We start from the raw sequence: 14,775 nt of genomic DNA on the forward strand, positions 1-14,775 counted from the left end.
CTGCAAAACATAAAATGATTCACCTCTGAGCAACACTTCACTGCCAAGCTGCCCAGTATTTAATGCCATTGTTTATTTGTCGGTTAATGATAAATCGGTAAATCATTTCCATCCCTTATTGTTTACTGTTTTCCTCATCTAAGCCACGTCATTCGAAGAATCGTACATGTTGATTTGCATACTGTGACATATTGGCTACAGCAGAGCTGAACCAGAGGGGTATTGCAGAGGCAGAACTGACCACGATAGAAATGATATTTTTACAGTTTGGATGGATGTGTTCACATTTCAAGCAGGGCTGGTGCATATTATTATTACAGAGCAATGCATTTAAGCTATTAATGAAAAAAGGTCTTAGTGTTTAGTTTCTCTTTTAAGTCAGTAGCTGCATCCGTGACAAAACATACACATTGGGCAGCCCTGTTACAGTGGACTGCAGGCAGTGTGCAGATGAACTTACCCTCTCTGGAAGAGATCCACATTGTGAAATTTATGCAGCTCCACAGAAAACTCCACAGTGCCCTGTACTTCAGACATCACCTATTCCATCACCTAGAGAGAGAACAGAAATCAAATCAGCGCCCACCAGAACAGAGGCGCCTAAACTTTTTGATGCAGTTAAACTTGAGTTGGTAGATTTCAGAATGATAAGGATGCTCATTTGTAATCATCAATGATCATAAATGGCTGATTTCTGCTCAAAACACGGCCGATGTATTATTTTTATTTTATCGGATTTGTGCTGCCGTTTCATGAGGTAAATAAAATTAGTCAGTTGAGAGCCTCACACTGTATTTGGATGCTGCTGTCACACCTAAACCAAAATATCATAGCATAATTACACATGACTCATTGTGCTGAACAGCCAGTTGCCTCTTACTTTTAATCCAGACCTTTAAATTGATTCATGTTATTTAAAGTGGCATTTCACTGATTCAATTGTTAAAATGTAATATTAATATTTTAAAAATATAATATTTACATTTTGTTTTAGTATGAAATGTTTCACTGAAGAGAAACTTACAGCCTCAGATGTCTTTGCAAAGGTGGCATCAGGAATAGTGTCTATAACACATATGATCATTATATTTACTATCCAAAACAACCAGTGAACCTACATGTGTTGTCTTAGTTTTATGTATTCTTCGGGGACTATTTCGGTTTACAGCATCCTGCAGGTACCTCTCTGCCAAGAATGGACCCACAATCTTATGTCAGAGCTACCATAAAACAATGTCCCAGGCGTCAGGCAACATATTTATAACAAATTCTTATTATAACTTTGTGTGAGGGAGCTTTTAGAGGTATAAAAACCATTCAGACTCCTGGTTCCCATCACCACCACTGTGATCGATTCTGACTCAGATGTTTACATCTGAATAATTGCATAATACAGAAATTTTGCAAAATCAATGGAATTCCCCTTTAAATAGGCATCTGATTTAAAAATAGAATAATTTTAAATGCCAGTTTGGCACATTAAAGAACAAATTATGTTGTTTATGTTTGGCGAATAAAAAGAACTGAAAATGTGCTAGTCTGCTTCATGTGCTCACTTATCCCACACAGCATGAGATTCAGAAAAAGACAAATAAAAATCCACCAAAAAAGACCCATTTTGCAGTAAAGAAACTGGAAACGGCCATACAAATTCATGCGTCATGAATTTCCTACAGAGTATGTTAAAAGGAACAATATGAAAACAAGGCAAGGAAACCTGAGATCTGTTATTTTATGAAAAAGCTCTATTTACAATTACCTTTCCTTTCTAAACCAGCCTAGTGATACTGGAAACGCATTGCAAGTTTGCGAAGGAAGGTACAAGTCCAGAACTATGAACCTAAAAAATAAGAGAATCTAAATGTGTTAACCTTATCAAATTAAACACCTCACCAGTGATACATTCAGATGTCGGCAAAATCCCACGTAACTCATTAAAATCTGCCCCCAGAGTAGTTGGTAAGCGTGCATGTCCACGCTGCTCATAGTAAAATGGATCAGCATGTGGAACTGGAGCTTTCTATGCGCTACTGTGTTTCCTATCACTGTGTAAAAGAAGCTCCATGCTGCCCTTTTTGTTGGATGCACTGCTGTAGTTTCTGATGTGTAAAGTAAAAAGGCTGGCCTGAACAGCATTTTACAGGCCTCTGATACTCTTTGATATTTTTAAACAGGTACTCGAATATTCATTCTCAAAATCACCCTTAAAACCTATAGTTTTTCAAGTGCTCTTCGTTGTCCGTTTGATGAAACACATACGCTTCTATTTTAATAAGAGTTTCATCACCGGCTGTGCTAGATGCAAGTTTGTGCATAAGTGAAGTGTAAACTATCTATAGAGATGTGATGATGCTGTTGGTGTGGTAGTTTCAGCTCCTGCGCCGTACTTCCAGTGTATTGAGGCTACTTTACAAGTATTGGAATTATCAGGGCCAGCGCTAATGAGGTTTAGTCCAATTCGTGCAATTGTGACACAAACTAAATGAAACTTTAAAAGAGTACATCAAACAGCAGAAATAAGCTCTGTATTGTGTCGGCCTTAAAGAGTTAAAGCTGGAGTATTCCCAATGATAATGTACATAATGGTGTGGGTTATGTTAACTGTGACCTTTGGTGCCCATACAAAGCTGCTCTCCACAATGTGCATAGCGACGTATTGTATGTATTGTTACACCCTTAATGGCTTCTATACTCAGCTTGCTGTCTGCTACACATTCGTCACGTCTGAGCTACGACCAGCGGAGACACAAGCTTTAACCACTGTGATACACCCAATCAGAATACTGTATCATGAGATAGTCAGCCCTAGTGAGGTGACGCAATTAGACACTGCTAAAACAGAAAACATTAAGAATAAAAGTCATTGGATTTTCTTGACATCGAGCAATAACCTGCACAAGAACAGATAACTGAGTTGTTTGAAAGTATATATAACAGAATCAGAATGACTGATGTCACCACCTACCCACTGTGCCATCTCATTATGATCAGAGAACAAAAACAGACAGACAGGAAAACTACAGAAACCTGTGAATGTCTAGCTGAACCCAGTGCCCTCCTCCTGAACACAAGCACCGCCACTTCACGCCCCTCACCTGCCTGTTGCACCACTTTCATCATTGCTGTTTGCGCACCGTTAAGGAGCTTGTTTACCTTAGCAACCATTTGTTGGCTTTACGAAAATAACAATGGCCTGGACGAGTCCGCAGGAGGAGACAGGCCCAGCACACAGCGTCCAGCCTCGGACTGGGGCCGCCTCCGCCTCCGTCTCTGATTGCTCGAGCAATGAGTCATCGAACAGGATATTTGCCCTGACAGACGCAGCCGTGTCCCAGGAGCTCTGCTTCATAGCAACCGAGCGAAGAGCACAGCACACAGAGCGATCAGATGGACAAAGGGGTCCCCCGGTAAAGGCCTGAGCCATTTAGACCTTGCTTGCAGTTCAAAAAGAACCCCTTGCTGTGACAGTGAGGCGACATCTCAGCGAAAAATCAAATGTACACGGTTTTCCCCTTTAACCCAAATGCAGTCGGTCAGCTAGGACACGTTTGATGTTTGGTTCATTATCTACACACATTCAAATTGCTGTCAAGGTATCTGGTAAAATTCTGATTCTCAAGTGTTTAGGGTTAGGATTAGGACCAGGGCTAGGTTTAGGAGCAGGGTTAGGGTTAGACTTCAGGGTTAGGGCAGGGGGCTGGTGTCCAGCACAGTTTGGAGGTTTCCCTGCTCAAACACACCCTCTTGACCTGGCAGTTAACAAATACGTGTAATCAAGTGTGTTGGAGCAGATAAATCACCAAACTGTGCTGGACACCGGCCCTCCAGGACCGGAGCTGTGCAGCCCTGGGTTATGGTTAAGGGTAGGGCTGGGGTTACAGTAAGGAATACCTAAGGTGCAAGTTAGATATTTAGTTGAATGTAACGCTGTTGTCCGAAGAAAACCTTGTATCTCCACAATGGTAACTTTACAGTAGAAGGAAAAAACATTCTTTACTTTTAATGTAAGTCAATGGAACCAGATATCTTTCCAAGTCATTTTGGGCCGTTTCTTTTGGTCCATTCAACATGAAATTTACAAACATTGTAATACACACATTGTAAATGGCAACAGGTATTTTCAAATTATGTCAAAAACTGAAAAGTGAGAAAAATGGAGCTTTTCTTCTGACGGCAGCGATAAGTTAAATGTGAGGTAAACATCTTAAAGCATCGGCAGTGGGCTATTCAAAGAATATATTACCAATAAATATTTGGATGAAAATAAGTTATTAGCTGTCTACCAAAGCAAACTGAAAGAGCTGAAAATAAATAATGAATGTGAGTTTAAAGTGCAGACTTTCAGCTTTTATTTAGGCGTAGTTGCATCCAGATGGCCTGAACGGTGTAGGAATTAAAACCAATCTAATACATACCCCTTAATTTTTAGAGGCTCAAAAGTAATTGAACACACATTTTCTAAGCCACTTATCCTTTTGGGTCACGGCGGGAGCTGGAGCCTATCCCAGCGGTCATTGGGCAGAAGGCAGGAAATCTGGACAGGTCACCTGTCCAACGCTGGGCAGACAGACAAACATAAATAGTCACACACACACACACACACACACACACACACACATGCACACTCACACCTAAGGGCAATTTAGCGTGTCCAATTGGCCTGACTACATGTCTTTGGGCAGTGGGAGGAAACCAGAGCACCCAGAGGAAACCCACACAGACACAGGGAGAACATACTCCACACAGAAAGAACCCTGGTTGCCCAGCCGGGAATCGAACCCAGGCCTTTACTGCAACTGTCTTCAGTTACTGCTTGCTCTTGGGGCGTTTTACCCTTAGTGTTGCCTTCAGTATGTGAAATTAAGGTCAGGTGATGGACTTGGCCATTACAGAACACATAGAACACTGCACTTCTTTGCCTTAAAAAAATGTTGGGGTGCTTTCCCAGTACACATCAGGCCCTGTCCATCTGCACTGTGAAGCGCTGCCCAGTTATTTTTGAAGCATCTGGCTGATTTTCACAAGATAATATAGCCATGTACACATCATGCAGAGTTCATCGTGTCAGCAGCCACATAACCAATAAATGCAAGGGAATCGGTTTCACTGGCAGCCATACATGCTCATGCCATAATACTACCTCCGCCATGCTTGACATCTGAATTGATATGCATGAGCTGTTCCTTCCCTTCTCAATACTATTCTCTTTACATCATTCTGTTATAATAAACTTTAATCTAGTCTTCCTATTTCTGAGGTTTACCAACGATTCACATCTAGTGGTAAACCCTCTGTATTTCCTGGTGAAGTCTTCTCTTGACTGTTGATTATGACACAGATACGCCTACCTCCTGGATGGTGCTCTTGATCTGGCCAACTGTTCTTCACCACGGAAAGAATTCTTATGTCATCCACCACAGTTGTTTTCCCTGGTCTTCTGGGTCTTTTGGTGTTTCCGAACTCATCAGTACATTTTTTCTTATTAAGAATGTACCAAATAATTGATCTGACCACGGCTAATGTTTTTGCTATTTCTCTGATGGGTTTGTTTCGATTTTTCAGCCTGTTATGGCTTGCCTCACTGGCATTGACAGCTCTTCAGACTTCACATTGAGAGTTAACAGCAACATTCCACATCTGGAATGTTGCATGAAATCACATCTAAACCTTTTATCTGTTTACTTGGAAGTGAAACAATGAGGGAATAACACACATCCAGCCATGGAATTTGGAAGTAAATATCACACTTCCAGCCCGAATTTGGAAGTAAATATCCTCAAATTAAGCTGAAAGTCTGCTTTCTAAACCCATATTCATTACTAACCTCAAGTCTAATTTGTTTTGGTAGATAGCAGAAATAATAAAAACTTCGTGGATGTCCAAATATTTATAGACCTGGCTATATTTCATTTCTTCAAAAGCTCCTTATGGTGATGCAGGCTTGGTGTGACAGTAGCTATGTATTCACAATAATTATTCACACATTTTACACAACACTGGGACTAAAGTCATCCAACTGGGAGTAGGTTTACCTGTTAGCTGTTCAGGATAATTCAGGAGTTTTGAGTGCAGTTCAAGCCCAGCACAAGAAAGCACATGTTGGTTTTAATGTTATGTTCCCACACATCTAATCACGTCACTCTGGCATTGCACGTGTAAGGTAATTTAATCCATTCTGTCATCACAGCCCTTAATGACGATTTTTATCACAGAAACTCAAATCATGACAATAGATATATGGTTTTTCGCACAGCCCTACTTATTAGCTACATTCATGGTTCCAGTGCTAAACTGCAGCTGCCAAATTAAACAGGAATATCCTGGCTGGCTGACACATAAGAATATGAAAAGCACTGTTTGAGCATGTTTGGTGAAGACGTATGTTAATAAAAATGTAAATCTGTAACAGTAAAACAGGCCATTTTGCGTTCAGAGGTCTTTTCCTACCCTTGGCTCAGAACTGGAGCAGATTTTCTGTTGGCAAACAATTTAACAGCCTGCGTTTCTCAGGGTCAACCGCAAAGACAAACGCACTCACGCATATGCAGAGTATACGCACTTCAGACCACTTCTGATACGTGTCTAATTTTGCAGGAAAACTGGCACAAGCACATAAACCTACAGGGTTTGGGCACATTTCTGTGAAAGCTCAAGCCTGATCAATAGCCCCCTGTTGCCAATAAAGCTGTTACACCACTATCTCCTCTTCGAAGTGCCAGTACATAAAGGTGCCCTGTACTCTCAACTTGGCAGGCTTTGTTCGGAGCTGAAACCCATGGCCACTCCAGAACTAGCTCCACTCTGAAAAGCTTGCTGCTGTTTGTAATTGTGATATTGCTGGACTGGCAGATGTCCAGACTGGTACACGCCAGCAGTGCAGGGACATTTAGATGGAGCAGAAGGGCCAGTTGGCCCGAGGCACCTGGGTGGACGTTTTGTCCTCTAGCAGAGAGGGAGAAGGCGATCTGAACAGAGAGAGACAATGACACAAAGCATGCTTATCTGCATTCAAACATTGACTCCGGCTGTACTACTATTCATGCAATCTGACTCTGACACTCTTCACAGCTCTAACACATAATGCTGAACATAAGCTCCCCGGACAAAAAATTAGTCACCTTGCAGGTTTAATGTGGTAGTAGGCTCCTGCAGATGGTGCTGCACGAGGATGATCGGGCTAGAAATACCCGCAGAGAGTGTGACGGGATTCATAGATTGAGAAAAGGTGGTACAGCACAGTGAAAAATGTGTGGAAAATGGGTCACTAAGCAGATGTTAATGATTGGCAAAAGGAGAGATTGCATTTGGGCAGCCAAAGATCAAAGTGTGAAGGAAGTACCTGAATTTGCAGGTATATCAAAGCATACTGTCATAAGGATCAACAAGCAGTGGCAAAAATCCCAGTCTACAGGAAATTCTCATCAGAATTGTGTCAGAAAGACAAAACTGAAAGACTGGGACTGTCAGCGTGTTTCACTGCTTGTGCATAAAAATAGCTTCGCTTTCTGGCAAGAATTGCTTCTAGAAGTCAACACACATCCTTCACAACCAATTTCTGAAAGAACACTCACAGGGAACTGCACACCATGAACATATGGAGCAGAGTGGCTCGCAAGAGGCTTTTGCTCACTTCTGCTCACAAAGCTGCCCGGCTACAGTGGACGAAGACACAGAAAAATGGACCGTTCATGACTGGAAATGTTATCTGGTCAGATGAATCTCGTTTCATCACACATCTAGACTGGCCTAGAACTGCGCAATTCTTTGATGCAAGAGTGGCTGAACATTGATGTCGTCTACATCCAGAAACATGTCCAGTCCATGCAAAATTGAATCGCAGCTGTTATTCATGCTCATTGAGGTATTACATGCTATTAGGTATGTTTCAGTCACAAAGGACTTATTTTTGTCAGGTGAGCTAATATTACACATAAAACATATAATGCAGCAGATCCTTCACTCTCTTTCTGTCTTTCTCCATTGGTCTGAGTGATTCTCTCTATTTGTCCTGTTTTCCAATCACTTTTTTGTTACACTTTTCCCACTTTGACCTTTCTACTCTGCTTCTCTTCTGACAAGCAATTGCTAAAGTTGACTCCTGGTCTGAAGACAAATTCTCCCATCCACCATGGGATCACAGTTTGGGTTGAAGGTTGTATATCATCTCATTTCAGTTTACCAAAAGTCATAAACCCAAAGTGATCCTTTCCATGGCAACCAGGTCTTTCAAACAAACAGGGGTGCACCATATGTCCAAAAGTGTCTTGTTAGCCCTTCTAAATAGTGAATTTAGCTACTTTAAGGTGCACCAATTGCTAATGTGTCAAGTTTTGCATTTAAAGCTTGTATAATCTCCATATAAAGCAATGAATGCAATACAATGGAGCAGCCACACATGGGCCTATGGTCACCATGCCCAATGTCAAATAGAGGGTTCTTAAGTCCCACAGCACTGGACTGTAGAACAGTGGAACTGCGCTCTCTGGAGTGAGGGAGCTCCATTCAATATCTTAGGGATGAGCCGGAGTGATCCAGAACTGATCATCCAACATCAGCACTTGACCTCACTAATGCTCTTGTCAAATCCTCACAGCAATGTTCCAACGTTGAGTGTAAAGCCTTCACAGAAGAGCAGAGGCTGTTACTGCTGCAAAGGAGGACTTCAGAAGAAGTGCTGGAGGAGCAGGACATACTTTTGGACATAGTGTGTAGTCGCCATGACTTGATGTCATCAGCACTCGCTACCTCACTTTCTTAGAAACTCCCACTTTGTACTTCCACTCTCTGGCCACTTTATTAGAAACCTCTACCTGGAGCTTCTACTCACTGGCCACTTCAATTGAAAACTCTACATTGTGAAAAAGATAAGAACTCTCACTAAATTATCACAGAAGAATATAAAAATGTATTGTTGTAATAAATCTCACGCACCTGTGAGTCTAAGAGCACTTAGGTAACTGCTGAACACTCTTATTGTGCAGCAGAGAAACAGATTAATGACTCCTGTGGCTTTCCTTACTGGGGAATTCGTAACTGGAGCAGCTTCAACAATGCCCGTCCCCATTATGCTCAAGTCTGCGACAGCTGAGGAAGATTATGCTTCCCAGGAAATCTTTCAGGCTTCCTTCATTCTACGCCTTGAATATTCACACTGATGCTGTCATCGTTTATCATCTTGTTCAAATTGTCGGGAGCTGAAGAGTGTCATTGTGTGGCAGCTGCCTTTTAACGAGTGATCATGATAAAAAGATTAAGCAGCGATGATGCTTCCTTGAAAATGTTTGAGCAGGCATGAATTTTACTAGTTCTTTTGTGCTATGTTGCTGAATGAGTGGCTAACACTTTATGTAAACTGCTGCCCAAGCATGTTAGTATCTGTTGCATGTATCTGACAAAATGTGACCACAGGCTGGATTTACACTGTGAAATGTTTATTCAACTTTAGCCACTTGAAATCTACTAAACTGCGCTTGATTTGCATAACGTAAAGCTCTCTGCAACTCACTTGAAACTCAGATGCAACAGTTGCAAGCAGGTCAACTTTATGTAATTAGTTTCATGAAACAGCCAATCAAAATCAAGCATCATGTGATCACGTCAAATCACATAGTTTCAAGCAGTTGAAAAGTTTTCAGAGATATGACAACAAATCTGAACTTTTCAAAGCTAATGTCTCTAAAATCCAGCTGGTAACTAGCCAGCTAACTTCTCAGAGTCCTTTTTTAGCCTGATGTTATAGTGATCTAAGTTGCATAGTTATATTCATTTTCTCCTCTTTTGACACCCTCTAATTTTACACAGAGCTCAGAATTCACTGAAGATGCAAATGATAATAATTATTACAAAAAGGAGGCCTGAAAGATGTAGTTCTAGGGCAGGATGAGTGAGGCATCTGGTAGGCTATAACCATAATGTCTACTCAAACATTCATTTTCAAAGACTTAACAAACATACAACAGATAAAACCTCAAATATATAACAAGAACCCTAGATACACCTTGCAGATGACTTTATATCAAGAACAACATGGTGAATCAAAAATACAAGGTGATACTTTGGCTAACTAGTGAAGTAATCAAAAGTGTTGCATGCAACTTATACTGCTTTTGAATTACTTCGTGTAACTGTTTATTTGCACAGAAATTATACTGAAGGCAACTCACAACATGCAACTAGTTGCATTAAAATTTACCTGTGTAAAGCCAGCCTAAATGGCACATGAGCTTCATAATGTAAAGTGTTCTGCAACTCACTTACAACTCACCCGAAACAATGGCAAGTGTCTCAATTTTATGGAACAAGTTTCTTGAAACAGCCAATAAACTTCTCTTGATTCCCAAGAGAATCTGCACTTAGGAGCATCAAGAGAGTAGAAAATTAACTATCTACATAGATCATGACAACAGCAGGCTAATAAGGATAAACAATGCCACAAGCAGCCACTTAAACAGCTGTTTGTGTTAGCTGGCTAATTATACCAGCTGTTTCAGAAAACATTAGCTTCCAAAACTTGATCTTGTTTGTTTACATGGCTCAGGACAGTGACAAAATTAAAAACAACCAACCTTGCATAAAGTCATAAAGTCACAAAGTCCATTAAGGCATTTTTTTCATGTCTGTTGATCCCGTCATCAATCGTTCAAGATGATCATGTGAAGCATTATCATTATTTTGATTTATTTCAAGAAGCTTGTTTCAGGAAGTTGAGATGGTTGCAACTGTTGCATCTGAGTTTCAAATGAGATGCAGTACACTTCACATTACACAACTCAAGTGCAATTTAATTTCATGCAAGTTTCAAGCAACTGAAGTTGCATGTATGTTTCACCAGCATAAAAGTAACAAGTTAAAAGCTAAAATAACTAAAAGTTTACAAATAGTCCAACAGTGAACCTTATTGGGTTTAGTCTGCTTTTGCATAAAGTGATTGTAATACGACTACAATTACTCTTACAGGGCTAAGTGAGTTTATTTACTGAAGAATAGCTCTCTGGAGTTTCTTAATGCTCTTTATTACTTCTAATAAGGAACCTTTCCAGGTCAAAGCTGTTTTCAACAGTGAGTAAACAGCCCCAGCACATTTCTGTACACAAGCTCTAAATCCTAAACTCTTCCCCAGTTCAGAAGCATTTCAGTGACAGCTACTTGCTGTTTTAGGGGAAGAAATAGTGGGTCAGTGAAGAAATTCAATAAAAAGCTGTTTAAACCCTTAACATTCCAGGCTTATTACATACTAAGGCTTACTATTCAGTAACTACAGGGACTTCAATGCAAAACAATGGAGCTCTTCTTAGGTTATAGAAGTGTGTAACAAGTGGTTCAATAGGTAAATGACTTATGTTATCCATGCACATCATGTAGTTTGAATACCCTGTGTAAACTGTCTGTTTTGCAACAATGTTTGTAGCGACAAGTGCTAAAAAAACAAATTGGAATTAAATGACCATAAGTATGTGTTACATGTAAAACAAATCAAATGTTTATGCTTTTAGAATATCATCACTGCCATATCAAACCCTCGTAACTATATATATTTTTTTTCAATTTGTATTCTTTTTAAACCATTTTTAAACCACCTTTACACTATGTGAGCATTTCATGATGAATGGATCAAAAGAAATGGTCCAAAATCACAAAATCAGTCAATTCAGAGATGCACTGACATGGAATTTCTGGGCCAGATAGATAATTAACAATTATCCCTTTATCGTGGCTAATACCAATATCATAAATGGATAATTTAAGTTAATGATTGAAATTTAATTCATTATTTTAATGCTTTACATAACTTCATGTACACATTTTCCATTATTTATCAACATTATTATTATTTATTAACAGATTACAACAACTAATAATGTTAAAAGATCATCACTGCCTGAAAGACTGAAGATAAGTTAGTGGAAAAACATCAAAATGATAAAAAAAGAATAGCCCCCAGCAAGTTCACACATTTGGCTCTAGTTTTGACAGCATTCAAAGTGAAACCGAGAGCAGTCACTCACCTCTCCACAGTGTTTCTAAAACAAATCTGAACACAGAGTTAAAAACAGGTTTAGCTGATTCATACAAGTTATCCTGTCACTCATCGTTCTCTGTATCTATAATACACAATTTCATCTGACCAGTCTTGAGTAATGTATGCCTCTGCCTTTTTGGAGCTTGTTGTAAAAATAAGTGTAGAAATGTGTAACACTGTTTGTTGGTAATCAAAAACTAAAAAAGTGAAGTACAACTAAATATCTAACTAACTAACTGGAACTGGAACGGTTTTCGGTCAGACTTCACAATGGTAAGGCAGTGGCCACTAAAGGGAATTCAGAGCGGCCAGCAGAGGCTACTGTGGGGTCTAAAAGAAGCGAACTATCCACCACGGATGACTACACACACTTTTACACATGCTTCAGATCAGGCGCTAAACAAAAATAGCATTCCAAATTATTGGTTGTAATTCTCTGCCATCATTTCAATATAGAAACAACAATAACTTTAAGTTGTCTTGACAGAGCCAGCTAATAATTCTTTGAACGCTGAAGCATTCGGAGAACACTGCTGACTGTTTCTGAAAGCTTGGTTCAGTTTATATAGTAATTCTAGGTAGTTGTTATGGTGTTGCTATAAAATTGCTATTGTATTCCAGTTTGCTGGTAGGGTGTTGCTTGGTGGTTGTTCAATGGTTGGTAAGGTGTTGCTAGGCTAATGCTGTGGTATCCCAGGTGGCTGTTACGGTGTTACCAGGCTAATGCTATGGTATCCCAGATGGTTGTTAAGCCATTGTTAGTCCATTGCTATTGTACCACAAGTGTTTGCAAATGTGTTGTTAGGCCATTGCTGTTGTACCCCAGGTGCTTGCAAATGTGTTGTTAGGCCATTGCTATTGTATCACGGGTGTTTGCAAATGTGTTGTTAGGCCATCGCTGTTGTACCCCAGGTGGTTGCAAATGTGTTGTTAGGCCATTGCTATTGCACCACAGGTGTTTGCAAATGTGTTGTTAGGCCATTGCTATTGCACCACAGGTGTTTGCAAATGTGTTGTTAAGCCATTGCTTTTATACCCTAGCTGGTTGCAAATGTGTTGTTAGGCCATTGCTATTCTCCCACAGGTGCTTGCAAATGTGTTGACAGGCCATTGCTATGCTGTCCCAGGTGGTTGCTAAGGTGTTGCAGGATGTAATGTATATGAGGACAAGAGTGCATGTCTTTTGTGACACAATTTGTGGCAGTCAGAGCTGAGTTTTTTAATGTTCCACCCTTCATTTCCTTTAGGGAAAAACTGTTTAAACTCACTGTACAATAATGTATGATCAGTAAAAAAGCACAATCAATCTATTCTGGAATAGGCTCTATTATACTAAAGGTTATAGCCTGAACTTAATTACATTTTCTTTTTATAGCCATATAATATATCAGCCAGCCAGTATGTGCATCCCTAAATTAAAACACTGTTTCATTCACATAAAAGTTTGTCCTTCTCCTATAAGGTTACCATTTCAGTGCCTGGTACTCCACCTTCTGTTGTATTTTCCTCGGAGATCATTGGACTCATGACGGCTGTGAAAGGAAGCTGTGGCGCTGAATGTGTACTAAAGCAGGACACTCCTCTGGGACTGAGACTCAGCTTACAAAATAAAACAGGCCTGTCATCAGCTCACATTAACATATTGAATGGCCTGAGGATGATGAAATTCTCAACTGCCTTCACTTTTTATGCCTCCTCTGATGTTTTGCAACTGTGTGTGTGCGTGCACGTTGTAATAAAATTCTTCCTGATGCCAAACACTTGCTTGAGCTGTGTGCTCAATCAATGAAATGCGCTGCGGCTTTGCGCTGAGCGAGCCGCGGTTTAATTCTGCTGAGAGTGAGTTACAGGCCCGTAGGCTGCACATGCATGTGTGTTAGACATGTGCTGGTATTCACTAATTCAGTAATTCGGTACACCTAGGGAATGGAATTCATTCTGTTCTAAAGTCTGTGCATGAAACACAGTGTCTGCTGAGAACACCTCAAGTGCCCGCCCGTCAGGTCTCTATAGCAATGACTGTCAGTAGGCCATGTGTTTGGAAAGTGAAGGCAGCCAAGTGGGCTAACTATCCTGTTATCAGCCATTGTGAGCTAGCTAGGTATCTATAAACGTATCTAAGGTAAAAGTTCGGGCCACTGTACACCGGACTCTTCGCATTGCGTAATGCCCAAACAATTCAAAACCATTGTTTTTAATGACCTCTGAGCACTGCTCAATTCCTTCTTTACTAATATTTAAGATGGACTTTCAGTGGTATGTATACATACATTTAAAAAAGCTGTATTCCTGAAAAGACCTAATGTTGTGGACACCCCAGCCCTATACCGTCCACCTCATGACCACCCCCCAAAGCCCCCAGCCTCTCAATAACACCCCCCACCATCCCTCCACCCACCAAAATCTCAGTCTAACAAAAAAGTAAAAGTTGGCAGCCCTGAAACATTAAGCAGTTTTATCTTGCTATGCATGTCTGATGCACATTTATGATTGTGTGATTAAAAGATTATCAATATTGTACATTTGTAACCACCTGCACTGTACTGCTACTTACAAAAGGACAGGGAGAATATAGTCTATCATTAAACAAGTAGTTATTTTCTTTAAATACAATATTTTGATAATGTCATAAACCATGATAGAAGGTTAGGTAATCATTGTGATGTGTTTATATCGTCACATGCCAAGTGTGTGTGTGTGTGTGTGTCTGTGTGTGTGTGTGTGTGTGAGAGAGAGAGACTTTTGTTTGTATCTCA

At 40.2% G+C, this 14,775-nt stretch overlaps 1 protein-coding gene across 1 annotated transcript in view; it reads right to left on the bottom strand.

Annotated features, from left to right (window-relative positions):
* The window catches only part of fam135b (family with sequence similarity 135 member B), a 113,964-nt gene that overhangs the window by 76,310 nt on the left and 22,879 nt on the right, over positions 1 to 14,775 (bottom strand). Inside the window, 1 exon segment of the mRNA XM_036575334.1 lies at positions 461 to 552. Coding sequence (XP_036431227.1) covers positions 461 to 537 — 77 coding nt within the window. The 5' untranslated portion in view covers positions 538 to 552.

Source organism: Colossoma macropomum, unplaced genomic scaffold (assembly GCF_904425465.1).
Source record: "Colossoma macropomum unplaced genomic scaffold, Colossoma_macropomum, whole genome shotgun sequence".
Classification (NCBI taxonomy): Eukaryota; Metazoa; Chordata; class Actinopteri; order Characiformes; family Serrasalmidae; genus Colossoma; species Colossoma macropomum.